General features: G+C 48.9%; 1 protein-coding gene across 1 annotated transcript in view; it reads left to right on the forward strand.

Annotated features, from left to right (window-relative positions):
• Nucleotides 1-26,833, forward strand: part of ARVCF (armadillo repeat gene deleted in velocardiofacial syndrome) — a 249,860-nt gene that overhangs the window by 118,835 nt on the left and 104,192 nt on the right. Inside the window, exons 5-6 of the mRNA XM_015410114.1 lie at nt 18,351-18,468; nt 20,888-21,059. Of these exons, the coding sequence (XP_015265600.1) occupies nt 18,351-18,468; nt 20,888-21,059 (290 nt within the window). The remainder of the gene's footprint in view (nt 1-18,350; nt 18,469-20,887; nt 21,060-26,833) is intronic.

A 26,833-nucleotide genomic window follows, 5' to 3' on the forward strand; every position in this document is an offset into this window, starting at 1 on the left:
GGTGATGCCTAGTGTGGCTTTTACCATTTTGTGAGCAGTTTTCACTATTAGTCTGTTCACCTGGCCACCAATGCTCCCTCTAAGCTGTGGAGTCTTGTGAGCAAAAATTCTACTTTGTGAGCTACTGGCATTAAGGTTGCGAGCAAGTGATTTGGCTACTGCATAAATTAGTTTGCTCTTTAGCCATCCTTCCTGAGCTGAGACAAAAGTGTGCGAGCCGGAGGCTAAATAACTGTGAGCTAGCTCACACTTACTCCGCCTAGAGGGAACACTGCTTGTCACCTTCCTTGCTGAGGAACTTAGAGGTACTTGAGATGTCCTTGAATTCTTCCTTTAAATCAAGAATGGATTCCTAACATCTCTTCTGCTCTCCCTCCTCTCCTCCCTTCCCCAGTGCTAACAGATCACATTCCCACTTCTGACGGGTTTCTACAGAGATAGGAATTTACTTTTCTTTAACATTTACTCAAGGCTCCTGCGTTTTGTTTTCCTAAGGAAAGCAGATATTTCAACTGCCATACAAATCCTCTTTGCATTATGTCTGCCTGCAGATTGGCAGGGGGGTTGGGACTCGAGGACTGAATCAAGGTGCTTCTTTGCCTCCTTAAATTTGCCCCTGTGGGAAGTGAAGGGGAAGGAGCAGGGCTGTTTTTGTAGAAAAAGTCCAGCAGGAACTCATTAGCATAATAGGCCACACCCAGCAGCAGAAACTCATTAGCATATTAGGCCACACCACCTGACTGCACCGCTCATTAGCACATTGGGCCGCACCCCCATGTTACCAGAAGTGTGGTCATCCAGCCACACCCACCTTTTGCTTCTTATTCTGTTTACTTTGTTTGTTGTCAAAACCCAGGGCCTTTTTTTGTAGCAGGAACTCCTTTGCATGTTGCATGTTAGGCCACACCCAATGTTCCCTCTAAGCTGTGGAGTCTTGTGAGCAGAAATTCTACTTTGTGAGCAACTAGCATGAAAACTGTGAGCAGGTGATTTGGCTACTGCATCAATTAGTTTGCTCTGGAGCCCTCCTTCCTGAGCTAAGACAAAAATCTGTGAGCCGGAGGCTAAAAAACTGTGAGCTAGCTCACACCAATTCAGCTTAGAGGGAACACTGGCCACACCCCCCATAATGTAGCCAATTCCAATGAGTTCCTGCTGTTGGGTGTGGCCTATTATGCTAATGAGTTCCTGCTGGGTGTGGCCAACTCGGGAGCCAGCCCTGGGAAGGAGTATGTGTAGATTGAGGGAGGGGGAGTTGTACTGAATCCTAGTGATTATCTTCCATAGGGATATCATTGTCTTTAACGTCTGCCTGAGAAATAAACCCACCTGATGGACTGTAAACTCTAGACATAGGGTGGGAAGTCCTTATTCACCTAATGCATCATAAACGTATGGAACTCACTGCCACAAGATGTAGCCATGGTTGTTGGTCTATGGCTTTTAGAAGGCGTTGAACAGGTACATGAAGGGTATGACCCTCCGTGGCTCTTAGCTCTCCACGTTTAGAACAGTTACATTTGAATCCGGTAGTGGCTTAGAGGCGGACAAGATTTTCAGGGTACGTTTCGGGAGTCAAAGCTCATGCCCTGAAAATCCCGTCCGTCTCTTAGGTGCCACTGAACCCGAATCTCACTGTTCTGCTTCAGACCAACACAGCTACCCTCTGAAGCAATCTCCATGTTTAGAGTCAATATATCCCTGATCATCAGTTGCTAGGGGCATCAAGAGGTATCTTTGGCCTCTTGCTCCCCACTTTGTGGGGGTTTACGAGGTATATATTTAGCCACTGTTGGTGCAAGGATCCTGGAGTGGCTGAACCATTGGTGTGATCTAGCAGGGCGCTTCTTATGAACTGGTAGATGCTCATCAGACAGCACTGGACTTAGACTGAGGCTTTGCAGGAGAGCCTTGGGAAAGTCAGTGTGTCTCAGCCTCAGTTTTCTATTGGTGCAATGAAAATAGCAGTGACCAACCCCACAACATTGCCCTGACCTGGATGCCTCAGGCTAGCCTTCTCTCCTCAGGTCTCTGAAGCTAAGCGGGGTCAGCTCTGGTGAGTACTGGGGTTGCCAGGTGCTTACGGTCTGCCAGCGGGGGGCTCTAGGCTGCCCCCCCCCGGGATCTTCTGGCATGCACACCAAGTGCAGATGCCGCAATGACATCACCCAGAAGTGACATCATTGCACCAGGTACGTCATGCAGGGGGTGCTCTAGCATTCAGCCAAAAAATTCTATGGTCACCATAGAGTTTTTAACCAAATGCTAGAGCGCCCCCTGCGTGACGTGCCCGGTGTGATGATGTCATCTCTGGGTGATATCATGTCAGGCCCAGTGGGGCTCTTCGGGGGTGGGGCTCCCCCACCGGCCAGCTTGGTTGGTGGTGGATTGGGGGCCTTGAAATCAGGGGAAAACCCATCCCCATCGGGTTAGTACTTGGATGCCACCAAGGCAGTCCAGGGTCACATGACACAGAGGCAAGCAATGGCGAACCACCTCAGTAAAGTTGCAGCCCCCGTGCACGATGCATAGTAAATGGAGGCTTCTGCCCGTGCAATCTGGGGTGACGGAATTGTAGGGCGGAGGAGATGTAAATTCTTGCATGGAGCTGCCAAAACGTTTTCTATGCAGAGCTACTGTGACGGAGTCAGAGCCAGCCCAACCACAGAGACCGAGTACCCAGGGTGGCACCACTCCAGGAGTGCCTGTCTCAGCTGTGTAAACACCTTGGGGAGAGAGCCGCTGCCTGCTCCTTGGGAAAAGGCACACACGAGCAAGTGAGCAGCTTGTCAGCCTTGCGGGGGGTCTTGCCTGAGAGTCTTTTCATCTCTGTTGGGTGCCGAGCGCATGGACACATTGGTAAAAGAAGGGAACTAAAGAAATGAGAGCCACTGAAAATGAAAACAGGGAAGTAATGGTTGGCGTGAGCGACTCAGTATGCCTGGATATTGGGGGCACTGCATCACTCTAAGTGCAAATAGGTGTCATCTCCTTGAATGAGATGCCGCTCTTTGTCTTAACCCGGGAGTTGGTCTCTGACCCCTCCCCTCTCCCTCTGTCCTGTCACTGCCTGCACATGGCCTTCCACGGAGACACATGTCTTTTGCAGGTCTCTCCTGGAGAGAGAATGCCCTTATACTCCCACAGTCTTTTGCCAGACAAGCTGGCCATTTGTGATAAAGTCCTCTTTAGATTAGGCTTCTTTCTCTTCTTCTGAGTGCAACCTGAATGTAAGTTTACCTTTTTTTTGCAATATATTTCTTACAATGTTTCCTCTAATTATTTTCCCCTACTGAGCAGAGCGGTCCACATCTTAGCAGAATATAACTACTGTAATCTTAACAATGGGCAATGAGCAGTGCAAGACCCTGCGTGGCTCCAGATTGCTGCTGAGCGGGGCTTCCTGTGTTAATGAGCAGCCGCTCACATGCACAGCTTAGTGGGAACACTGCTTGGGAGATTTATTTACCACACTCAGTATCACACTTCTGTGAGTGGGCAAAACACTGCTATATTAACCAAATATCCCAGCAGCAATACCCGTTGATCTCGTAACACGCTATCGTTATGCTTCTTCGTCAGATCTTACCTCCACCATGGATTCGTGCCTCAAGCACATGAACCTGCTTTATACTGAAGCAAACGTTGGGTCTATCTAGGTCACTATTTTCTGCTGTGGCTGTTCGGGATCTCAGGTGGGGGCCTTTCATCTCTCCCGTCCTCTGATCCTTTTTAACTGGAGAAGCTGAGGATGGAGCCTCTGCAGGCCAAGCAGATACCCTGCCCGTCCTTTCATGAACCTGCTTCGCACCAAATCAGACCTTTGCTGGGAGAAGACTTTCCTGGGAATAAATAAATAGTGGGATTCTGAGTACGTCTGTTTAGGGTGGCACAGTTGGTCTATTGGGGTCCCGGTCACACTAGTGGGAAAAGCCACGGCAAAAAAACAACAGCAGCAAATTGAAGCGCGGCATCGGGATCAGACAGATCCCCCAAGCCAGATCCCCCAAGCCGCGCCGCATTTGCTCCCCGGCACGATCACATGCCGAGGGAGAAGTGATGGGATGAAGAGCAAGGTGAGGCAGCTGCGCAGTTGTGCGCATGCGCAGTGTGGCAGGGCCTCGCATACCACTGGATACGGGCACGTCGGCAATCACATGGCTGCCCATGCTGCGCGTTTCCCAGTAAGTAGTAGTCTTTTGCAGGTCTCTTTTAAATCCGCGTTTTTGGCCAGTAGCGACGGGTTGGGGGTGGGGGCGCGACGCTCGCCAGATGTTGGCATCTGATCGCACCGGTTTAATCCACCCTCAAGCCATCCGTTCCATGGGGCAAATCCTCCCGTGTGACCGGGGCCTAAGGTGTGTTTTGTCTATTTGGACTGGCAGTGGCTGTTCCGGGTCTCAGAGGTCTTCAGCTGCTAGCTGATCCTTTAATTGGAGATGGAGATTGAACGTGGGGCCTTCAGCATGCAAAGCCGCCGCTCAGCCACTGATCCTGTGGCCCTTCCTCCTCGAGGTTGTGGACAAGCCTGTACCTACACTTACAATTCAATACACTTAAAATTCAGTAAACAAAGGCTTGGGTCCTAAACCAACTATCCATCAACATGACAGCAGCTACAGGAAAGGCTATCAAAAGCTACACCAAAAGGCCCTGACCTGGATAGCCCAGGCAAGCCCAATCTGTCAGATCTTGGAAGCTAAGCCAGGTGGATGCTGGCAAGTACTTGGATGGGAGACCTCCTTGGAATACCGGGAGGCGAGGGCAGGCCCCATTCAGCCACCTCTGAATATCCTCCATGCTCCCAGTAGGGGCCACTCACAGGAAGTTGCCATGACCTCCAGGTGCAGACATACACACTAGGGTTGCCAAGTGAGAACTCAGCCGCAGTGGGGGACTCCCGGCTGGCGGCTGGAGCGCACGCGCCGAGTCCACATCACCCGGACATGACGCGGGCACGCTGGGGGCGGGGCCACGACCATCCGAGGGGAAACCATAGAGTTTTCCCTCGGATGACCGTGGCTGCGTGCCTGCGTCACTTCCAGGCCACGTGCACGTCGGGGTGGAGTTCCCCCTGGGGCCCGATCCGCCGGCGGGAAACAGGCCTCTGGGGCGGGGGTTTCCCCGCCCCCCCGGGGGACTTGGCAACCCTAATACACACACATATTAAAAAATACCGCCCCCCAAAAAAGCTACACCATTTCTATTTGCAGAGGTGATTTTCACCAACTTGTCCTCCCACTGTATACCCCCATGTTGTTTGTCGCATTGTTTCTGGAGATCTGCAGACCTGTAGGAGTACAATGGTGGGGGGGGGGGAGACTGCAGTGGGAAGGAGAGAGGGGGAAGATACTTTCCACTAGCATCGTGCCACTTGCACTGAGTACCAAAAGCTCCCACTGATTAGAAAAATCTTTCTTCTCAGTATGGGGGTTCCTTGGCTTAGAAAAAAGATGACTAAAGGGAGGGACATGAATGAGGTTTATAAAAATTATATGTGGGGTGAAGAAATTTTTCCTGCCTTTCTCATAATCCTGACACTCACAGACCTCCAATGAAGTTGGTAGGCAGTTGATTCAGGATTGGTGCTGGAGCACAGGATGTGTACCTAGTGGACCAATTGTATTCTGGCACCCCTTGAGGAGCGAGGGGAAGGGCCAACAACACAAATCGGAAATTTGAGATGGCTGCAGGGTTTCCCCGACCTCCCAGGGACCAACCAGAAAGAACAGGTGGGGCTTGTGAGTGTATTCCTTCAAAACCAATTTAGTTGGCTAAGGGGGTTGGACAAAGCATGGAGGATTGACCTATCAGTTAGCATTAGCCATGTCTACTAAATGGAACCTCCATGGTCAGAGGCACTAACCTGAAAACCAATTATTGAAGGGTAGTAATGATGCTGGGAGGATTTGGTCTCCCATGTCATGCTTGTAGAACTTACAGGCACACAGTTTTTATGTATTTATTTGATTATATGCTGCCTTTCTGTCCAGTTAGAGACCACAGCTGCAAACAGTTATCAAGACAGTACAATTTCGTGTTTAGAAACAGTGCATACATAGAAAACCAACCATTAAAAATAAGCAAGAAGGAGGGTCAAGTAAGGGCATGCCAGACAAGATGGAAGTTTGCACTCACTGGCAGAAGACAATAATAGAGGGGGTAGATGAATCTCCCTGGAGAGGGACTTGCATAACTTTGGAGCCACGATCAAAAAGGCCCTTTCTTGGGTTGCCGCTTGTCTAGCCTTTGGGGCACCTGTAGCAGGGCCCTTGAAAATGACCATAATGGCTGGATAGGTTCATAGAGGAGCAGGCAGTTCTTCAGGTATGCAGCACTTTGAGGTGGACCCAGAAGCAGATTTGGGATAGAAGGAGGGACATGGTTGCTATGACCCACTCCAGGCAGCTTTACATGGAACAGGATGCTGAAGTAGACAGACCATTGGTATGATCCACCACTGTTCTTATATTCTCAGCCCCACTTGCTACAATTATCCTCTGCCAATTAACTCAGGCTGCAAACTTTAATTGGTAGATCAGCCGACCAAAACATTAATTAAATAATTGGACTAGACTAATTTCTATGAGTGGGGCTGAGAGTTAAGGGCATCATTAAGTAACTTTGAGAGAGGTTTTCTTCCAGTAAAATACAGGCGGCCTCATTTGCACACTATGCAGATGATGCCCTAATTATGCAAAGCAGTCTTTGTTGCACTGTCTGCCAGTTACTTTGGGTCTGCTTCTGGGTACTACCATAAAAAGTTGGCTGAGGATCAGAGGAAGCCTCTTTTTTTTTTGCTGACCAAGCCGTGTGAGAGGGAGCAAGCACATCAGTCTTAGCTGGGACTCCTCTCATTGGCTAGAGTAAGGGGAGGCGGAGCAAGCTTGTTGCTCACCAACAAGGCAAAACACTGCCTACATGTTTTATCTTATGCCTCTGGATCTACAGGCACTAGGGTCCTACTCTTTAAAAATAAAGTGAGATCAGAAGATCTGTCCAAGCTAATGGTATAAATGGGCACTAGGTGCCATGCTCTAAATCTGGAGGGGAAAAACAGATTCTGGACTAGGGTTGCCAGGTCCAATTCTCATGCCAATGGGGGAGGGGGGACCTTCCAGGAGTGGGGAGGAGGGTTGCGACGTCCATACGCAATCAGCAGTGCTCCTCTAAGCTGTGGAGTCTTGAGAGCAAAAATTCTACTTTGTGAGCTACTGGCATTAAAGTTGTGAGCGGGCGATTTGGCTACGGCATTAATTAGTTTGCTCTGGGGCCATCCTTCCTGAGTCAAGACAAAAATGTGTGAGCCGGAGGCTAAAAAACTGTGAGCCAGCTCACACTAACTCAGCTTAGAGGGAACACTGGTAACCAGGAAGTGACGTGGGCACATCAGTGATGTCGGGGGAGAGGGGTGATGCTCTGGTTTTTGGGCAAAACTCCATGGTAGAATTCACTTCAGATCATACAGTTTTGACCAAAAACTAGTGCGTTGAAACCCCCCCCCCCTGGTGCCTACATCACTTCCGGGTTTTGCAGGCACATCATGATTCTTTTCGGGTTCCTGCTGGTAAAAGAGAGTGATTTGGGGGGGAGAGGAGTGCCCAAAAAGTGGGAGACCCCCGCCCACACCGGGAAGCCTGCCAACCCTATTTTGCACTATATGCTCACCCTATATTAGAGCAATTTTGCTGTAACTGGGGATATTCTGTATATCAGGAGTCTCCAACACAGTGCCCGTGGGCACCACGGTGCCTGCCGACACCTCTCCTGGTGCCTGCCAAGTGTTTTGGAAGGTGGGTAGGGCCAGGTGGGACTTTTGCCCAACAAGGCTTCTTAGCCATAGGAGCTGTAGTAGATTTGATTGGCTATGCAAATTTTCATAATCATTGCTTTTGTAGCATCTTTAGTGAGCTGTGGCAGCCAGTTTGGTGTAGTGGTTAAGTGCGCAGACTCTAATCTGGGAGTACCGGGTTTGATTCCCCAATTCTCCACATGCAGCTGCTGGTGTGACCTTGGGTCAGTCACAAGTCCTCTCAGAGCTGTTCTCTCAAGGGCAGTCCTTGAAAGAGCTCTCTCAGCCCCACCTACCTCACAGGGTGTCTGTTGTGGGGAGGGGAAGGGAAAGGAGATTGTAAGCCACTCTGAGACTCCTTTGGGTAGTGAAGGGCTGGGTATAAATCCAATCTCCTCCTCCTTTGTGGCTGTGCCCACCACACTGTCAGAATTCCAAAGGTGCCTACAGACTCAAAAAGATTTGGAGACTCCTGGTGTATCCTGAACTAAGTGGACTTTTCCTGTACATTTTAGTACATCCCGAATAGGTAGGTTTTACTTGTTTCCCACACAAGCATCTCTTTGCCTCATAGAACTGTGAATTTTATTTATTTACTTCGTTTATACCTTGCCTTTCTTCCCAATGGGGACCCAAAGCAACTTACATCATTCTCCTTTCCTCCATTTTAGGCTCGCAACAATCTGCGAGGTAGGTTAGGCTGAGAGTGCGTGACTGACACAAGGTCACCCAGCAAGCTTCCATGGCACAAGTGGGAATTTGAACCCAGGTCTCCCAGATCATAGTCCAACACTCTAACCACTACATCATACTGTCCCTCAAAGAAGGCTTCAGATAAAACCAACTGTGCCTTCTAGTGGGCAGAAATCCATGTGAGGTGTGAGAGTTGTATTGTTGTTGCAGAGTTTTGCTAGGACTCTTGTGTTCCCCCCCCCCGTCATCCCATCAGCACATTAACACTAATGCTTATTAATAGGAGAAAATTGCAGGACAGCACCCTCTTCACATTCCTTGAGTGTTAATATCAGCCGAAAAAACAGATATTATTAGAAGTATAGTAGCCAAAATGAGGCACTTAAAATTCTGTTCTGAATAGGTGAGGGGAAATTGGGGAGGCTGGGATTGTGCTTGGAAAGTAATCTGATAATTTCTTCATTAAAATTCTGTCAGTTTCCCCTTAAATGAAGGGCGCTTCAGAATGAAAGGAAATTAAAACATTATAATGGAAGCTTTTTTAAAAAAAATGAGATGCCACTTCTTTTCTGTTGCATTTGTGCATCACCTTTCAAGTTTTAACTAAAAATGTCCCATTTTGCTAAAAGGTTAACCTCCCAAGCATTATTACAGCAATTGCTTCCTGAAATCATCAGAATTTGGATTCCCTAATTTGTTTTATTAAAGGCTCGAGTTTTTCTAATTGATTATTTAACCCGTCTCCCAATTTTAATGTAATACCTTTCTGTTGGCCTCCTGTTAGCAACAATTATCAGAAATTGTGTACAGGAAAGAGAAGTGATGGTCAGAGTCGGTCCATTAATCAGCAGTTTGTGTATTGTTATATTGTCGAGAGTCTGTCTGGCTCGATCTCCATGAATGAGTAGCCAGTGCTTTGACGGAAGAATGTTAATGTTCTTTTTAATGGCTGTGGACGGTCCTCTGAACAGACTCTTCACCTGCCCATCTCCTGTGACCTCTTTGCAAGGTACATGAATGCCAACCTTGTATGATTGTCTGAACTAATTACAGTAAGTGATGTTTTCAGCATCAAGACAGGCTGCCAATACTTAACTGCGGGGCAGGGAACCTATGGGGACACTCGCCATGTAGATGCTGCGTCAAACCAGGATTTCCGTAATCGCCTGCAGGCAAAATCCTGGTTTCACAAACTAACCATGGTTGAACCAAACTGCGGCTTTACAAACCAGCTTAGACGTTCATTTCAGGCATGATGTCATGGTTTAATTAATTCTAACTATGATTGGTGTGATGGTTGGAACACAGGCCACTCTGCTAATCATAGAATCACAGAGTTGGAGGAGCCATCTAGTCTAACCCCCTCCTCAATGCAGGATCGGCTGAGAGCACCCCTCACAAGTGTTGGTCCAGCCGCTGCTTCAAGACTGCTCACCGACTCCCCGGGCAGCTGATTTCACCGTTGAACAACTCTTACTGTAAAAAAGTTTTCCCTAAGATCCAGCTGGTACCTTCCCACCCTTAATTTAAACCCATCTTTGCAAGTCCTATCCTCCACTGCCAACAGGAACAGCTCCCCACCTTCCTCTAAGGGACAGCCCTTCAAATACCTCAAGGGAGCAATCCTGTCCCCCTTCAACCTCCTCTTCTCCAGACTGAACGTTCCCAAGTCCCTCAGCCTTTCCTCGTAGGGCTTGTTCTCCAGGCCCCCGATCATCCTGGTCACTCTCCTCTGCACCCGCTCCATTCTGCCAACATCCTTTTTGAAGTGAGGCCTCCAGAACTGCACACAATCGTGGTTAATTTAAGTCTGTGAAACCAGGAACTGAAAAAATGGTTTGAAGTTGGGTTATTAATCTCAATTGGTCAACTATGGTTTTACATGATGTATGAACATGGGCATCTTGGCCTAATCCTGACCTGTGTCCAGTGGTTGCCCTCATACATACACTAGCTAAAGAATCACTTGATTAGATGGAAGGGTGGTTATACCATCACTTGTGAGTCAAACCAGGATGGAAGAGCCTCTGCATTGCATACCGAAGGTCCCAGGTTTAGTCCACGGCATCTCCTGTTGAAAGGACCAGGCAGTAGGTGATGACTTCCACCTGAGACCCTAGAGAGCCAGTACTGACCTTTGGTGAACTGTGGCTCCGGTCACACGGGCTGGAAAATGCGCAGGGGGGGGAGCGTTGCTGTTTGCCCCAGAGCAAAATAACACGCGACTGTGCGATCAGACGTCCGGTTGAGGTCCTGTCGCGGTCCCGTGGTTAGGGGGGAGGTGCCGATCACACCACAGGCAAAGAAGCGGGGCGGCGCGGCAAACGGGGTTGTGGGTTTTTTTAAAACTGAAATGTGTGCATGCTCCGTTGGGTGCTTGTGTGCATCCCCTGGAGACTTGGGGGGGAAAAACCTTTTTGCGAGGGGACATGGGCGGGCGCCGGATGCCACCGGAAACGTGATCAGACGCCCGCCCTTGCCCCGCAGTTTCCGGAAACTAGTACCTCGGAGGTACTAGTTTTTTACCCCGCATCCTTGGCGGGAAGCCTCAGGCGAGCCACGGGAGCTCTACGCTTCCCAGATGTGGCGGTGTGATCACGCCCAGAAAATCCGCCTATCTTCCGTCTCTGTAGCGTGGCTAATGCTCCGTGTGACTGCAGCCTGTGACTGTTTTTGTATTTGATTCTTTCCATCTGAGCCATTTTCTTACTGAAAAAAAATCAGCCAGGCAGAAAAACCACAGACAGAAAACTCCCCTATGGTAGGGGCTGTGGCACAGTGGCAGAGCATCTGCTTGGCATGCAGAAGGTCCCAAGTTCAATCCCCAACATCTCCAGTTAAAAGGACCAGGTAGTCGGTGATGTGATGTCCTATGTCTGAGACCCTGGAGAGCCGATGCCATTCTGACTAGACAATACTGACCTCAGTGGACCAATGTTCTGATTCAGTATAAGACAGCTTCATGCAGGGATTATTTTTTTAAAAAAACAAGAGGTGCCGGAACTCTCAAGAGGGAAATGAAGTTTTCGATCTGTATACAGAAGGCTCACAAACTTTTAAACTTTTTAAAAAGAATTTTGTCAAAGAGGTTCCGGAATTTCATTCCAGCGTGTTCCCCCAGAAAAAAAGCCCTGGCTTCATGTGTTCGCTGCTTTTGCCCACTCTGGAGCAGGAGAAAATGGGTACTCATCCATCCACACACACACCCAGTGGATATAAAAGCAGATTGGGAAGTGGCCATTTTCAGCAGGGAAACAACATGGTAGGAAAAAGGCTAAATAACACTTCCCTTTCCCTGCGTCATCCTTCAAATGTGAGCTCCACAGCTGCTTTGGTAATGGCGGGGAGTAGCTACAGCAACAGCATAGAGCATGTAGCCACTTCCTCATTACCTCATTTGAGAGATGGCAGGTGAGGCTGAGAGACTAGCGGTTTACCTAAGGCAACCCAAGGGATCCATAGATTGGCTGAGATTTGAAGGGGGGGGGTTTACAGCTCGTAGCTCACTCCCTTGGTTTCTCTGCTGCTCCCATCCTTTTGCCTGAAAACTGTGAAGCGATTAGGCTGTGCTTGTCAACCTGTGATTTACAGCACAATGTGTGTTGATGCTTGGGAAAGGTCCCTTGGCAACGCTTTGCTTCTAGCCATCCAATTAACCTGGCCATAATGGATGCGGGAGGATTGCCAGTGATGGGATGGGGGTGGAAGGGTGATTGATAAGTACTTTCCAAGACAGGCAGTCCAAGGAAGGGCAGTGTTTCCTAAAAGAAGGAGGCCTGTTGCAATTCCTCAGTGCACTCAGGGTCCAAACTAGGTATGAAGAAGAGTAGGTTTTTATATTCCTCTTTTCTCTACCTTAAGGAGTCTCAAAGCAGTTTACAGATCACATTCCCTTCCCCTCCCCACAACATAGGGATCCCAAATCCCCCCGGGGGGGCCGGGAAACCCCCGCCCCAGAGGCCCGTTTCCCGGCACCGCTGGATTGGGCCCCGGGGGGAACTCTACCCCAACATGCGCGTCACCCGGAAGTGATGCAACCATGCCAGGCACGCTGGGGGCGGGGCCACGGCCATCCAAGGGATAACTATGGTTTTCCCTTGTATGGCCGTGCCCACGCCCCCAGTGTGCCTGGTGTCCTCCCATCACTTTCGGGTGATGTGCGTGCGGCGCGCGCACCAGATGCCGCCCGGGAGCCCCCCGCTCCTGGCGAAGATCAACTTGGCAACCCTAGCACAACAGGTGCCTTGAGAGGTACGTGGGGCGGAGAGGGTTCTAAGAGAAACTGTGACTGGCCCAAGGTCACCCAGCAGGCTTCATGTGGAGGCGTAGAGAATCAAACCCAGTTCTCCAGACTACAGTCCACCACTCTTAACCTCTACATGATCCTGGCTCTCTGAAATGAGGGACAGCCATCTTGATGAGGGACAGTCATTTTTATTCACGTGTCTGCCCCATTCATACAGAAAACTGGCTGGGAAGGCATTTCATTGGAGCTGTCCAGTTTGAGTGACACATTGGGCGTGTATAATGTCACACGAGCAGGTTCTTTGTGCTAGCTGGGAAGGGTTCAAGTCCCCCTCCCACCCACCCATTCTGGGATTTAAAGCTGCTTTGTAGAAAACTGGCAGTCCGCCATGATCATGTCTAGTTTGGATCACCACTGACCCTTCGGAATGGAACCATGCTTTCTGCTGCCTCCTTACTCTCCCCTCCCCCCCAATATTGCCACTGTTTTATGTATTGGCAGAGGAAAGGGAGTTCAGTTCTGCAAGGGGCATCCATATTTGGAAGGCATGTGGACTGCTGGATGCTGAGTTAATTTTTCAGGGCTCGCTTCAGCGCCTCTCTTGGGGTGCACACAGTTTGGCAATCACAGATCTGGATAAACAGCTAGCAGCGTCTTCCCGGAATGTCTCAGTTGAGCAGCAAAGGCCTTTCTGCATGACATGACTTTCTACATGTTGTGTCAGCCATACTGAAAGATAAAGCAGAAATATAAAGCTGCGCTACAGGGCTTTTCCCCCCTTTGTGAGGGCTGCAGTGACGGTGCCACATCCATCTGCGCTGTTTGGCACAGAAGCCAGAGAAGAGTTCGGCCTTACCTCTCCAATTGTGGCTGAAATTTGGCTTCTCTGTTTCCTCTTGCAGGTTATGCAAATTTGGGTGTCCAGTTTGATCTTTCCCTGCATGATTTGCTAGATTTTCACATGTGTTTTTGTACAGTTCGACGTGCCTCATGCATCTGTATTGCATTCAGCATAAGGGTCATCCCCCCCCCCCCAGTCCTTGCTTTGCCAGGTTTATTTTTAAGGGCCCCCCTCCCCAACCCACATTTTTCTGCTGCAGAGCGAAATCTGAAGAAGTTAAGACATACCTTACTTTTTAACCTACATGAAGAACTAGGTAGAACCCAAAAGCTGTTGGTCCTCGGGTGGGTGGGCGGTTTCCAAATCAGTGTAAACAAATCCCCACTTCCCTATAAGGATGTGGCTTCTAAGCAGAAGGGCACATGACCTCTTTGCCTGCCAGTCACTTCTTCCTGTCTACATCAGATATCATTGCAGAAATGCAGATGGTACGTGGGAATTAAGTTTTGGAAAGTAAGAAGGCAAGCAGGCCTGTTAGTAGCACGCCGAGTAGCAACTCAGTTGTTTCAGCAGCTCCGCTTCTCCAAGAACGGTTGGTTTATATTTTCATCGTCTCCCGGTTATGGCTTCCTCACTTTATTATAATTGTCAATCCATTCTCAAGCAGACAACGATTGGAGGTAGCCATGTCGGTATTTAAAGAAATCCAAAACCAGCTGCTGAATAACGTCTTTTTATTAAGACCAACCAAAATGTCACAAAGTAGCGAGGGAGCAGTGACTGCAGCCATGAAATTAAAAGATGCCTGCTCTTTGGGAGGAAAGCGATGGCAAACCTAGACAGCATAATAAAAAGTAGAGACATCACCCTGCCAACAAAAGTCTGTATGGTCAAAGCAGTGGTATTCCCAGTAGTAATGTACAGCTGCGAGAGTTGGACCATAAGGAAGGTCAAGTGCTGAAGAAGAAGAAGAGATTGGATTTATACCCCGCCCTTCACTTGGAGTCTCAGAGCGGCTTACAAACTCCTTTCCCTTCCCCTCCCCACAACAGACACCCTGTGAGGTGGGTGGGGCTGAAAGAACTCTGACACAAACTGCTCTTTTTCAAGGACAGCTGTGCCAGAGCTTGTGACTGACCCAAGGTCACATCAGCAGGTGCAAGTGGAGGAGTGGGGAATCAAACCCGGTTCTCCCAGATTAGAGTCCGCGCACTTAACCACTACACCAAACTGAAGAATAGATGCTTTCGAATTATGGTGCTGGAGAAGACTCTTGAGAATCCCTTAGACTGCAAAGAGATCAAATCAGTCAATCCTAAAAGAAATCAACCCTGACTGTTCCCTGGAAGGCCAGATACTGAAGCTGAAGCTTTGGCCACCAAACGAGAAGGGAGCACTCACTGGAGAAGAAAACCCTGATGCTGGGAAAGATTGAAGGTCAAAAAAGAAGGGGATGGCAAAGGGTGAAATGGTTAGACAGTGTCATCGATGCAACGAACATGAAGTTGAGCAAACTCCGAAGGACGGCGGAAGACAGGAGGGCCTGGTGTGATGTGGTCTATGGGGTCGTGAAGCGTTGGACTCGACTGTGCAACTGAACAACAACAAGAAGTGAGGGAGCAACAAAGATTTTGAGTGGGGAACCCAAAAGTTTGCACACTGCTTTGTAGTATTTTGGCCAGTCCTAATATGTGCCCCGGAGAGCCTTGCGCTCTGCCAATTAAGAACTGCCGGAAGTCCCTGGCCCAAGTGACATCCGCTTAACCTTGACCAGGGCCTTTTCCGCTCTGGCCCCAGCCTGGTGGAACATGCTCCCCTTAGAGGTCAGGACCCTGCGGGACCTATTGCCATTCTGCAAAGTCTGTAAAACAGAGCTGTTCTGCCAGGCCTTTGGCTGAGGTGGCAGGCGTCCCATAGAAGCCGGCCTTCCCTGCTGAAGTCACACCACCTCCATGTGGCCTGGTAAGACCCCAGAGACCCAGCGGCACCAGTCTTTGGAGACTGTGCACGTAAACAAATGGTGCAATTTATTTTAAATCATGCTGTTATAACTTTATGGTGCAATTTATTTTAAATCATGCTGTTGTTATAACTTTAAAAAAAAATTCAGTTAATGTTTCTGTTCACTATGATGAGCCGAATGGCTCAAGGACCTACTTTGTGATCCGCCCTGAGCCCGCTCGCAGGGAGAGCGGAATATAAATCAAAATAAATAAATAATAAAGCTAGGTAAAGGTAAAGTTTCCCTTGCTCGAAAGCCAGTCGAATCCGACTCTAGGGTTGCGGTGCTCATCTCCGTTTCAAAGCCGAAGAGCCAGCGCTGTCCGAAGACGTTTCCGTGGTCATGTGGCCGGCATGACTAAACGCCAAGGCGCATGGAACGCTGTTACCTTCCCACCGAAGTGGTACCTATTTATCTACTTGCAATTTCTTGCTTTTGAACTGCTAGGTTGGCAGGAGCTGGAACTAGAGACGGGAGCTCACTCCGTCACGTGGCACCCGGGTCTCAAACTGCTGAACTACCGACCTTCCACAGCCTGCATCTTAACCACTTGAGCCACCGCAGCTCCTAAATAAAGCTATGACACCACTGTTATTTTTTACATTCTTGAAAGGTGACATATTGTATTTATTTAGGATATTTCTATGGGCCCTGTTTGAGGCGGTTTACAATTAAAACGACATCACGAAATAAAAACAAGTCATTGGAAAAAAACCATTGGACATTAAAAAAAACCCAACCATTAGACATGACAGCACAAAAACTATCCCTAAAACAGAAGTAGACCATTAAGAAGCTGATAAGATAAAATTTCGAATTAAAACTCTAATTAAAAAGTAAGAAGATACCTTTTGACTGGGCACCCAAAAGAGAGTAGAGTAGATGCCAGGCGAGCCTCAAGGGGGAGGGCGCTCGGGAGGCAGGGTGCTACCAAAAAAGTTGTCCTGTCTCTAGAGGCCACGCGGCTTACCTCTGCAGGCAGGGGCACAGAGATCAGGGCTTGAGAGGTGGATTTTAACTGGCAGGCTGGATAGAATGGGAAGAGTCCTTCAGGTACCCTGGATTCAAGCCATTTAGAGCCTTAAAAGTAAAAGCCAGCACACTGAATTGTGCCCAGAAACAGATGGGTAACCAGTGCAGATGTTTCAGAAGGGTGACTGGGAAAAAGCCCACATAAAAAAAAGCCCACATGAAAAAAACCCATGGTCATATATGTTCACAAGAAAAAAGCCCACACGGGAAAAAGCCCACACAGAAAAATACCATGTAAAGCGCCATAGATATTTATAATGGTGGATAACCATTCATCTCCATTAATGAGAATCCACAGGTATTACCTATATTTTATATTGTTATTTTAGGATTAAAACATGTCATATTCACATGCAACAATCTGTTGTGATTTTAGTCTTGTCTGGATTAGGCTTCGGTTTATTGGCCCTCATCCATCCCATTACCATCTCCAGGTACCTATTCAGGAGATCTTCCACCAACCCACCTGACTTAACTGCTAAGGAGAAATGGAGCTGAGTGTTATCTGCATATTGGGTACACCTCACTCCATGACCTAGGATGACCGCTGTAATAGCTACAGTGGTTGTACTAGGAACTAGCACAACTGGGTGTGAATCCCACCTCTGTCATGGAAGCTCACCAGCTGACCTTGGGATCATCACAGTCTCTCAGTGTAGCCTACCTCACAGGGTTGTTGTGGTGAGGATAAGGTGGAGGAGGGGGGAATGATGTGAGGAGACTCTGTGTCCTGATTAGGGAGAGAAGTGGGATATAAATAAAGAAATAAGCAATAATAAGCTTAAGCTACAAGGAGGACTAGAAACTCTGAAAGGGTTACACAAAAGTCCTGTATCTTATTCACCTTTGGGTTAGGAGGAACAAAGTCAGGGGTTTTTTTTTCTGGGGGGAAACGCTGGAACAGAGTTCCAGAACCTCTTCAGCAAAAATCTTTTTAAAATGCTTAAAAGTTCATGAGTCTTCAGTATACAGATTGACAACTTCATTTCCCTTTTGAGAGTTCCGGCATCTCTTTTTCAAAAAAACAATAAAAGAAATCGCGGAACAAAATTATTTGCTACCCAATTCACTTTGCAGGTTTTAGCAAGGGGAGTTTCCCAGTTGCTTCCAAAAAAAACCTCCCCACCATTGTACTTTCTTAGACCTTTCTGTGGAAAAGGCAACACTCTACACAACTGAGCAACAACTTTTGTCATATTTAAGTTCCACTCAAATCTGTGGAGCTATCATACATACCTATTGGGCAGGTGGCCCTGGCCTGGATGGCCCAGGGTACCCCAGTCTCATCAGATCTCAGAAGCTAAGCAGGGTCGGCCCTGGTTAGTATCTGGATGGGAGACCGCCAAGGAAGTCCAGGGTTGCTGTGCAGAGTAAGGCAAGGGCAAACCACCTCTGAACGACTCTCGCCTTGAAAACCCTATGGGGTTGCCATAAGGCAGCTGTGACTTGACAGCACTTCACACACACACACACACACACATCTGGCAGGTGATGATCTCAGGAAATGTAGAGGGAGGGAACAGACTCGTTTTTTAACCTACCCCTCCTGCCGTGTGCGGGTTGAATCCCAGCTTGCCAAACCCACATGCCAGACTTCAGCGGCTGGTTCTAAAAATTATTTCTTTTGTGTGCCGGTTAATTCAGGATAATTAGATCCTTAACGACTGTGCAGGAGCACAAAGGAAGCTTGCCTGATTTGTTGCGAAGATGATCGCATTAACCGCTCCCTGGTTCTTGTTCCTAGGAATGTAAGTTCAGACGGAGCCGAAGCCCGCAGGCGGCTGCGAGAATGTGATGGCTTAGTGGACGCCCTCCTGCACGCCCTGCAGTCTGCAGTAGGCAAGAAAGACACGGATAACAAGGTGACTCGCTGTGGGGTGTCCTTTCAACGGTACCATTATTGTTTGCAGAGGAGATCCTTGATATTGAAAGCTGGGTCTGGCATTCCCGGAGAGTCTAAGGAGGCATTTTTAGGATGTATCTTAATTTCAGTAGGGGTTGAGATGGAACTCTCTGTTCATTTGATAGATGGGTGTTTACAGATGCCTGAAGAATGAATAATATGAAAAGCAGTTAGGGTTTGTACCGGTGAGGCAAGCAGCACAGGGAGTCAGAACAAAAGAAGGCCCAGCTGACGGGAGGGGTGGAGGCATGGTATAGCTTGGTCATGTCAGAACTCGTCAACTAAACAGGGTCGGTACTTGGATAGGAGACCACCGAGGAAGGCAGTGGCAGTCCACCTCCGCTTCTTGCTTTCCTAGGAAAACCCTATGGGTTTGCCATAAGTCAGCTGCGGCCTGACAGCGCTTTACGCACACAGATCACTTTGGCAGGGAAGGCAGCCCGGTACAGTCCAAACTCATCAGCTCTCGGAAGCTAGGCAGGGTCGGTACTTAGACAGGAGACCACCAAGGAAGGTTCTGCAGAGGAAAGCAATGACAGACCACCTCTGCTTCTCACTTGCATTGGAAGCCCCTTGCCAGAGTCAGCGTAAGGCTGTGGTCACCCACACTAAATAATCCACTTTCAATACACTTTCAGTGCACTTTCCAACTAGATTTTACCAGTTCACACAGTAAAATCCAGCGGGAAAGTGGACTGAAAGTGGATTGAAAGTGGATTATTTAGTCCGTGTGACCACAGCCTAAGTCAAGTGTGACTTGACAACACAAATGTATGTATATGGTCCAGTGTTTTGTTTCTCAGAACCTCCAGCTAGATTGGAATAGGGCGGGACTGAAAAAGATTCTCTGGTGCACAAAAGCCTTAAAGTAAAGGTAAAGGTTTCCCTTGCTTGAAAGCCAGTCGAATCTGACTCTAGGGGGCAGTACTCATCTGTGTTTCCAAGCTGAAGAGCCAGCGCTATCCAAAGACGTCTCCGTGGTCATGTGACCGGCATGACTAGACGCCAAGGCGCACGGAACGCTGTTACCTTCCCACCGAAGTGGTACCTATTTATCTACTTGCAATTTCTTGCTTTCAAACTGCTAGGTTGGCAGGAGCTGGGCCAGAGCCGGGAGCTCACTCCAACACGCGACACTCGGGTCTCAAACTGCCGAACATTGGGAAGAAAAGCAGATATGAATTACTAAGTAAAAACTGTTTTTGAACTTCCTGTTCATTTTGGTAGCAGCTTTCTTGTGGCATACTGCTGTCTGGGGAGCTGTGTTTTAGGAAATAGATAGCCAAGGGCACTGCACCCTCCCCAGGACCGAACTAATTGTTGAGCTAGTGTGGGGTAGTAACTAGAGTACTGCAGTAGGACCAGGAGTCCTGGGCTTGACCCCCCTTCTGCTGTGGGGCTCCCTGGGTGATTTCGGCCAGTCGCTCTTTTTCAGCTTAACTCGCCCTACTGAGTCGTTGTGAGAATAAAGCGGAGAAGCGCCCAGGCTCTCTCAAGGAAGGATGGTGTAGAAATATGGTCAATGAGATCTGTTGTGTGGTTCTTTGGATCCCATCTACAGATTCCAAAGCTCAGTGTAGCGTGAGGTCCACAGTCCTGATCCCACAGCCGCTACATTTGCTGAGGTGCTCTTGTTTTACAATTAGCAAATCCTCCAGAGAGGAAAAAAATTATTTTCCCCACAGCAAAACAGACCATATGGAAGCTTGGGTGGCTTTTGTTGTTGTTTGCTTCCTGACTTTGACAAGCCCCTGACAAATGGCGCTGCTCCATAGTCTCCGGCAGTGGTCTTTCCTAGTTCTGCCACCTGAGATTCATTAGCTGGAGACTGAACCTGAGGGATCTCGTACATACAAATTATGCTGTTTTTCTCTGATTTGCAGCAGCTAACTACTCAGGAAATTACGGGGACTTTCCTCAATTGGGGGGGGGAGTGTTTCTATATAAAGGGGGTACGGTGGCTCAGAGGTTAAGCCACTGAGGCTGCAGACCGGAAGGTCTGTAGCTTGGCAGCTCAAGACCCGAGTGCCGCATGATGGAGTGAGCTCCCGTCTGTGGCCCCAGCTCCTGCCAACCTAGCAGTTCGAAAGGAAGAAATTGCAAGTAGATAAATAGGTTCTGCTTCGGTGGGAAGGTAACAGCGTTATGTGCGCCTTGGCATTTGACCTCGGAAATGTCTTTGGACAGTGTTGGCACTTTGGCTTGGAAACGGAGATGAGCACCGCCCCCTAGAGTCGGATTTGACCTGCTTTTGAGCAAGGGAAACCTTTACTTCTATATGAGGGTTTGTGTTCCCCCTCCACGACGTCACAAACATGATAACTATCTGTGATTGCTTCCACCCACCCCCCTTTCCTCCCATACCTGTCTCGCCACAGTCGGTGGAGAATTGCGTGTGCATCATGCGGAACCTCTCCTACCACGTCCACAAAGAGGTACCGGGAGCGGACAAGTTTCAAGAGCTAGAAGCGAGCCAACTGGGAAGTTTGGGAGGCACTCAGAAGAAGAAAAAGGACGACGCCGGCTGCTTTGGAGGGAAGAAGGCGAAAGGTGTGTGCTGCAGCGGCCTCAAAACAGACGGCAGTATTTGTGTTTGTAAGGCACTGGTGGTTCAGCTCGGGACCAGATTGCTTGTGGAGGGACTTTGCAGATGGATCCCTTGCAGAACGAAGAAGAAGTGATCAGCGTTAGAGTTGTCCGAGATCAGACGTTCTCCCAGGCTTACCTGAGCCATGGCACGTGGCTGTGTCCCTAACCTTCAGGCAGCCAGTGGCTCCTACGGCTGCCCCGACTGCATGAGGGCCAATAGCTCCTGTCCAGGTGATGCACAGCTCCTCCATATCATCAGGTGGCCCAGGCCCGTAGCCAGGATTTTTTTATTCGGAGGGGCCTTTAAATAAGTTGGGGGACACCCCACACACACTCCCAAGGGAGCGCTACAAATAAAATAAAAAATTAGAAGTCGGGGGGGCTGGGCTGGATGGGAAGTCGGGGGGCCTTGACAGGAAGTCGGGGGGGCAGGCCTCAGGATGCCCCACTGTAGCTACAGGCCTGAGGTGGCCCCTTTCAGGAGCCGCTGGCCGTAGCTTTGGCTGGGCCAGGAATGGCAGGCTATCAGGCAAATGAGGCACAGGTACGGGAGGTCGGGGAAGGCTGTTGGGTATTTGCCTTGGGTTGCCAGCCTCCAGGTGGGGCCTGGAGATCTCCCGCTGACAGAGATCCGCTGCCCTGGAGAAGATGGCTGCTTTGAAGGGTGGACTCAGTGCCGGATTTACGCATAAGGTAAATAAGTTACAGCTTAGGGCCTCGCAATCTGCTGGGGCCTCGAATAAAAACACAATATAAAAATGATTTCAAATATTAAAAAGGCATATATATTTTACATTTTTCTGAGACCAGCTGATGTAATTTAAAACAGTAGGGGGCCTCTGGGTTTTGTATAGCTTAGGGCCTCAGCAAGTCTAAATCCGGCCCTGCGTGGACTCTATGGCATTGTACCATGCCGAGAGGCCCCTCCCCTCCCCAAGCCCCGCCCTCTCCCGGCTCCACCCCCAAAGTCTCCAGGTATTTTCCAACCCAGACCTGGAAACCCTATGAGTGCCTGATGAAGCCTGGCCCCTAGAGGGACCAACTGGCAGGCTGGGGAAGAGGCTAGAGGCTCTCCTCCAGGCTGCAGAGGAGAGACTTGGGAAGAGAGGAGGAAGAACAAGGTGTGGTTAATCCCCTTCTGTCTGTGCATCTGAGGCCTTTGCCAACCCCAGGGTCTCGGCTGGAACCACAGAAGTGGACGGGGAGGACCGAGCAGTCGTGACCCCCCCCCCCAGGATCCCAAGAAGATACTACTATTCAGATGTGACGCTATCTGGAGATTTCCGGCCACCACCACCCCCCCCCCCCAATCTCTTGGGAGGTTTATAGACTACAGATTTAGCCAATGACTCTCAAGGCAATTTGCAATTAGAAATAATGGCAAATACACTTTTAAACAATAAAATAAAGAGTAATGCTAAAAACAACCACCAAAAAAAAAATGATATAGGCTGCGGTCACACGCAACATTAGCCACGCAAGAGATACGGAAGACAAGCGGAGTTTCCGGTCGCGATCTCACCAGCACATCTGGGAAGCGTAGCGCTTCCGTGGCACAACTGAGGCTTCCTGCCGAAAAAGCGCAGCAAAAAACTAGTACCTTGGAGGTACTAGTTTCCAGAAACTGCGGGGCAAGGGCGGGCGTCTGATCGCGTTTCCGGTGGCATCCGGCGCCCGCCCATGTCCCCTTGCGGAAAAGGGGTTTTTTTTTCCCACGTCTCCGTGGATGCGCACACGCACCCAACGGAGCATGCGCATTCGTAGTGTACACAAAAAAAGAAAACCAGTTCGCCGCGCCGCGCGCTTCTTCATTGCGCGCAGGCGTGTGTTGTGATCGGCACCTCTCCCTTGCCATGGAACCTCCACAGTACCTCCACAGAACCTCCACAGTAGGTCTGATCGCTTTACTGCATGTTAGTTTGCCCCGGGGCAAACAGCCACACTTCTCTTCTGCAGTTTCCTGCCCGTGTGGCAGGGGCCATAGTGACCTAAAAATATAAAGTCCCCCAAAGGTTAGCACTGCCATAAAACCACCAGTAAAATCAGCATACCAAGATGACCAAGAGCACGGAGTCTGGGAGAACTGTGCTTGATTCCCCAATCCTCCACATGCAGCTGCGGGTGTGATCTTGGGCCATTCACAAGTTCTCTCAGGTGCAGTTCTTGAAAGAGCTCTCTCAGCCCCACCTACCTCACAAGGTGTCTGTTGTGGGGAAGGGAAAGGAGATTGTAAGCCGCTCTGAGACTCCTTCAGGTAGTGAAGGGCGAGGTATAAATTTAGTCTCCTCCTCCTTCATGCAAAGCATGCATTCTGCCACTTGAGCTACGGCCCGTTTCCCTCAAAACAGGACTAGAACCCACACCTCAGTCCCACTGGAGCATCCTTCTAACCACACACCCAGCTGGGCATTACATATGGTAGGGTATGTACAGTACGTAAGCTAATTCTGCTGACATGCCTATGTGTTTGAGCCATTACATAAAGGCATGGATACAGAAATGCAGAATGCATTCAGTCTAACCTGTCACTCACTTCACTTAGCCGATCTCCCAGAAATAATCCTCCACGATCAGGTCCGTAGTGCGCCTGTAAGAGGATGGCAGGGTAGATCAGACGCATCACACGGAGGCACCTGCCGAACAGAGAGTGGTGAATTGAGCCATTGCAGATCAGCATAGATCCAGGTGACACTGCAGTTTATGGGCTTTGATCTTTTCCCCACTTGGCTACATGGAGCTTTGTAGTCACAGAGATAAAGAGGCACACCAATCCATGATTTATCTCACAAGTTTAATTAAGGCACACGATCTGATGTCCTGAGTTAATTACTGTCTTGGTGGGTGGTTTCGGTATCTCTGAAGAGGCTCTTGGTATTCCACAGATGGCACATTGCCTGTTCTGTTAAAAGGGCAGGAAGCTGATGGCACTTCCAGGATTCTACATGGAGGTAACTGCACTTTACACAGCATCCTAAACGACATGTTCTCCAACACAGCTTGCGGTTGCTAGTATAACCTCAGCCTGTGCTCGCTCTATTGGGCTAAACCAGGAACAGAACTTGCAAGACAAATTAATTTAAAATAAACAGTTTCTTTAAATGAAACCTCCCACCATACAGGAGAATGTCGCAAAGATTTATATTGCTAGCACACAGAACAGTGAACAGAAATTTGCAACGGAGAGAGTCTGTCAGAGTTCAGTTGGATAATGTGTTCTTGCATGCAAAACCTTTGCCACGAGTTAAGTCCAGCATCTCCTCAAGTCCACCCAAGTGCTGAATTGCTTTAATTCACTCCCTTTTCTTTCTGTTGGGTTATGCAAAAGGGCATGTTGCCCTTTTAGGAGCAGAACTGGTCTTGAGCCCACTTAACCGCTGCCAAATTGGCAAATAGCAGCAAAAACGGCCAAGTTCGAACACCCGTCTGGGGGTAAGTAGTTCCATCATGTGTGAAATACAGCCTTGCTAACTAAATCAACATATCATCAAATGGAACAGAAAAATAATTTTTCAATATCCAGACGATTTTCTTTAATGTGGGCCATTGTTTTGAAATAATAAGGTAAGAGACTCAGTTCAAAAAAATTGGACAGCTTTTTATATCATAATTTCCAGTTACTTTATGCAGTGTGATTGGAACTCAGAAACTCTTATCAAGCTCCCTAGCTCTCCCTCTGCTGCCAACCTCTATTCACTCTCTCCACCTAGCTGGGCTAACCCAACTAGTTCCTTGGGGGTTACACCCAGAGGTCATTTCGGGGGAGATCGCGGGGGATCGCAGTTCCCCCGGGTGAGGTGCTGGGGGGCAGGGCACACGATGAAGCCCCGCCCCCTGCTTCTGGCCACCCTGTTTCCAGCCCTCATTCAGCCAGGAGGAGGCAGGAGAAGAGGGAGGGTAAGTTGCTTCCTCCCCGCCTCTCCCCACCCCTGCCTGCCTGGGGCCAGGGAGGACCTTGGCGGGGCTTCCTCGCACTCCCACCGGCCTTGCAGGTCAACCGCCGGGCCCCTGATGTCAGGGGGTATGGCATATGCTAATGAGTTATGCTAATGAGTTCCCCTAGCTCTTTTTCTATGAAATGACCCCTGGTTACACCAGCCCTGACATAGAATCATGGAATCATAGAGTTGTCAGGAACCTTTAGGGCCATCTAGTCCAACCCCCTGCACAATGCAGGAAATTCACAAATACCTCCCCCCCACACACCCCTGATGACCCCTGTTCCGTGCTCAGAAGATGACAAAAAACCTCCAGGATCCCCAGAGAAACTGGCCTGGAGAGAAATTACTTCCTGACCCCAGCCCTAAACAGAGTTACATCCTATTAAGCCAACCGAGTCCCCTGTTTTAGAAGGTGTAATTCTGCTTAGGATTGCTTTAAAAAGTAAAGCGAGTTTTAACCTCTGTGGACACTGAGGAAGGATCTTTGTGGCACCTTAAAGACTCCGACTGTTTTTTCTAGCTTAAGCTTTCATTTGAGGTAAAGCTTCTGCTAAAAGCACAGAAAACGGAGTTTAGTTTATTTTACTATCTATTTAAAACACATATATGTCACCTTTCCACCCAGTTGGGGTCCCTGTGTTAGTGAAAATAAAAACATTAAAATATTTGAACATTTAAAAATAACATTTAAAGTGATAAAATAATTCAGCAAGAACACATTAAAAAAACAGTACCAGAACCAGGGAGGAGGGCAAAAGAATCGCTATTGGGGGTATGCCAAATGAAACAAACAAAAAATCTTTACTCGCTGGCAGAAGTCACCGATAGTGTGAGACAGGCAAGACTCCCTGATGTGTGAGACAGGCACGCCTCCCTGATGTGGGCGTTCCAAAACTTTGGTGCAATGACTGAGACCGCCCATTCTGGGGTTACCACCCATCTGGGCTCCGATGGCGGGGGCCACCGAAGCAGAACTTCCAAAGACTATTGGAAGGAATCGCTGGGTTCATGTGCAAGAAGGCAGAGTTGGTTTCTCAGTGGAGACCAAATTGGGTAGGTCTTCTGTTCTCACCAGTACAAACACCAGAGTCCTTCTACCTGGTTCACGCATGCAGGAGAATGAGGTGGGGATGAGAACACAGGAACCCAAAGGGGCAGAACGGACTGCACCAGCTGTGACCCCGAGAGGTGGATTCTAGCCTCTTGTTTTGTCTTGTTTGCAGGGAGTCTGCAGACACAGGGGACCGTTCCAAAATGGGGGGCCCACCTTCAGTCTCCAGTGATCCTTTACATTCTACCCGCTCTGCTTTCTGCCACCTCCCTCCTCAGCATGTGTAGACCAGGCCTCCGTCTCTCCTTGCAAATTTGCTCTGGTGCTCCTTGGTGGATTACAAACTGGTCCTCTCTCTGTATGATTTCCCAGAAGTTAGCCCAAATTGTTAAATGAGGCTTCCTTCCTGGGAAGCATGTGTAGGCTTGCAGCTCCGATTTAGGGGTTTTTGTCATTCATGGCAGGTAACAGCTGTTTAGAGTGAGAATAAAACCTCTTAACAAGAACAGAATTACCAATTAATCTGTAATTATCCCAAATCTGCTGAACTCTGGCTGCTGCATGCCAGCTCAAACAGGAAACTCTTGCAAGGCTTTTCTGACTTGGACTTGGTATATTTAAGCTCTACACACCCTGCAGGACCCGTATTCAAATGTGTCATTTCCCCTTCCTGGGGCAGGGCAGTCAAGAGCAGCACCATGAGATTCTGCTGAGCACGTGTCTCTTGGCTTTCAGTCTGTTTCCCC

The sequence above is a fragment of the Gekko japonicus genome, unplaced genomic scaffold (genome assembly GCF_001447785.1).
Source record: "Gekko japonicus isolate JY-2015 unplaced genomic scaffold, Gekko_japonicus_V1.1 scaffold490, whole genome shotgun sequence".
Lineage (NCBI taxonomy): Eukaryota > Metazoa > Chordata > Lepidosauria > Squamata > Gekkonidae > Gekko > Gekko japonicus.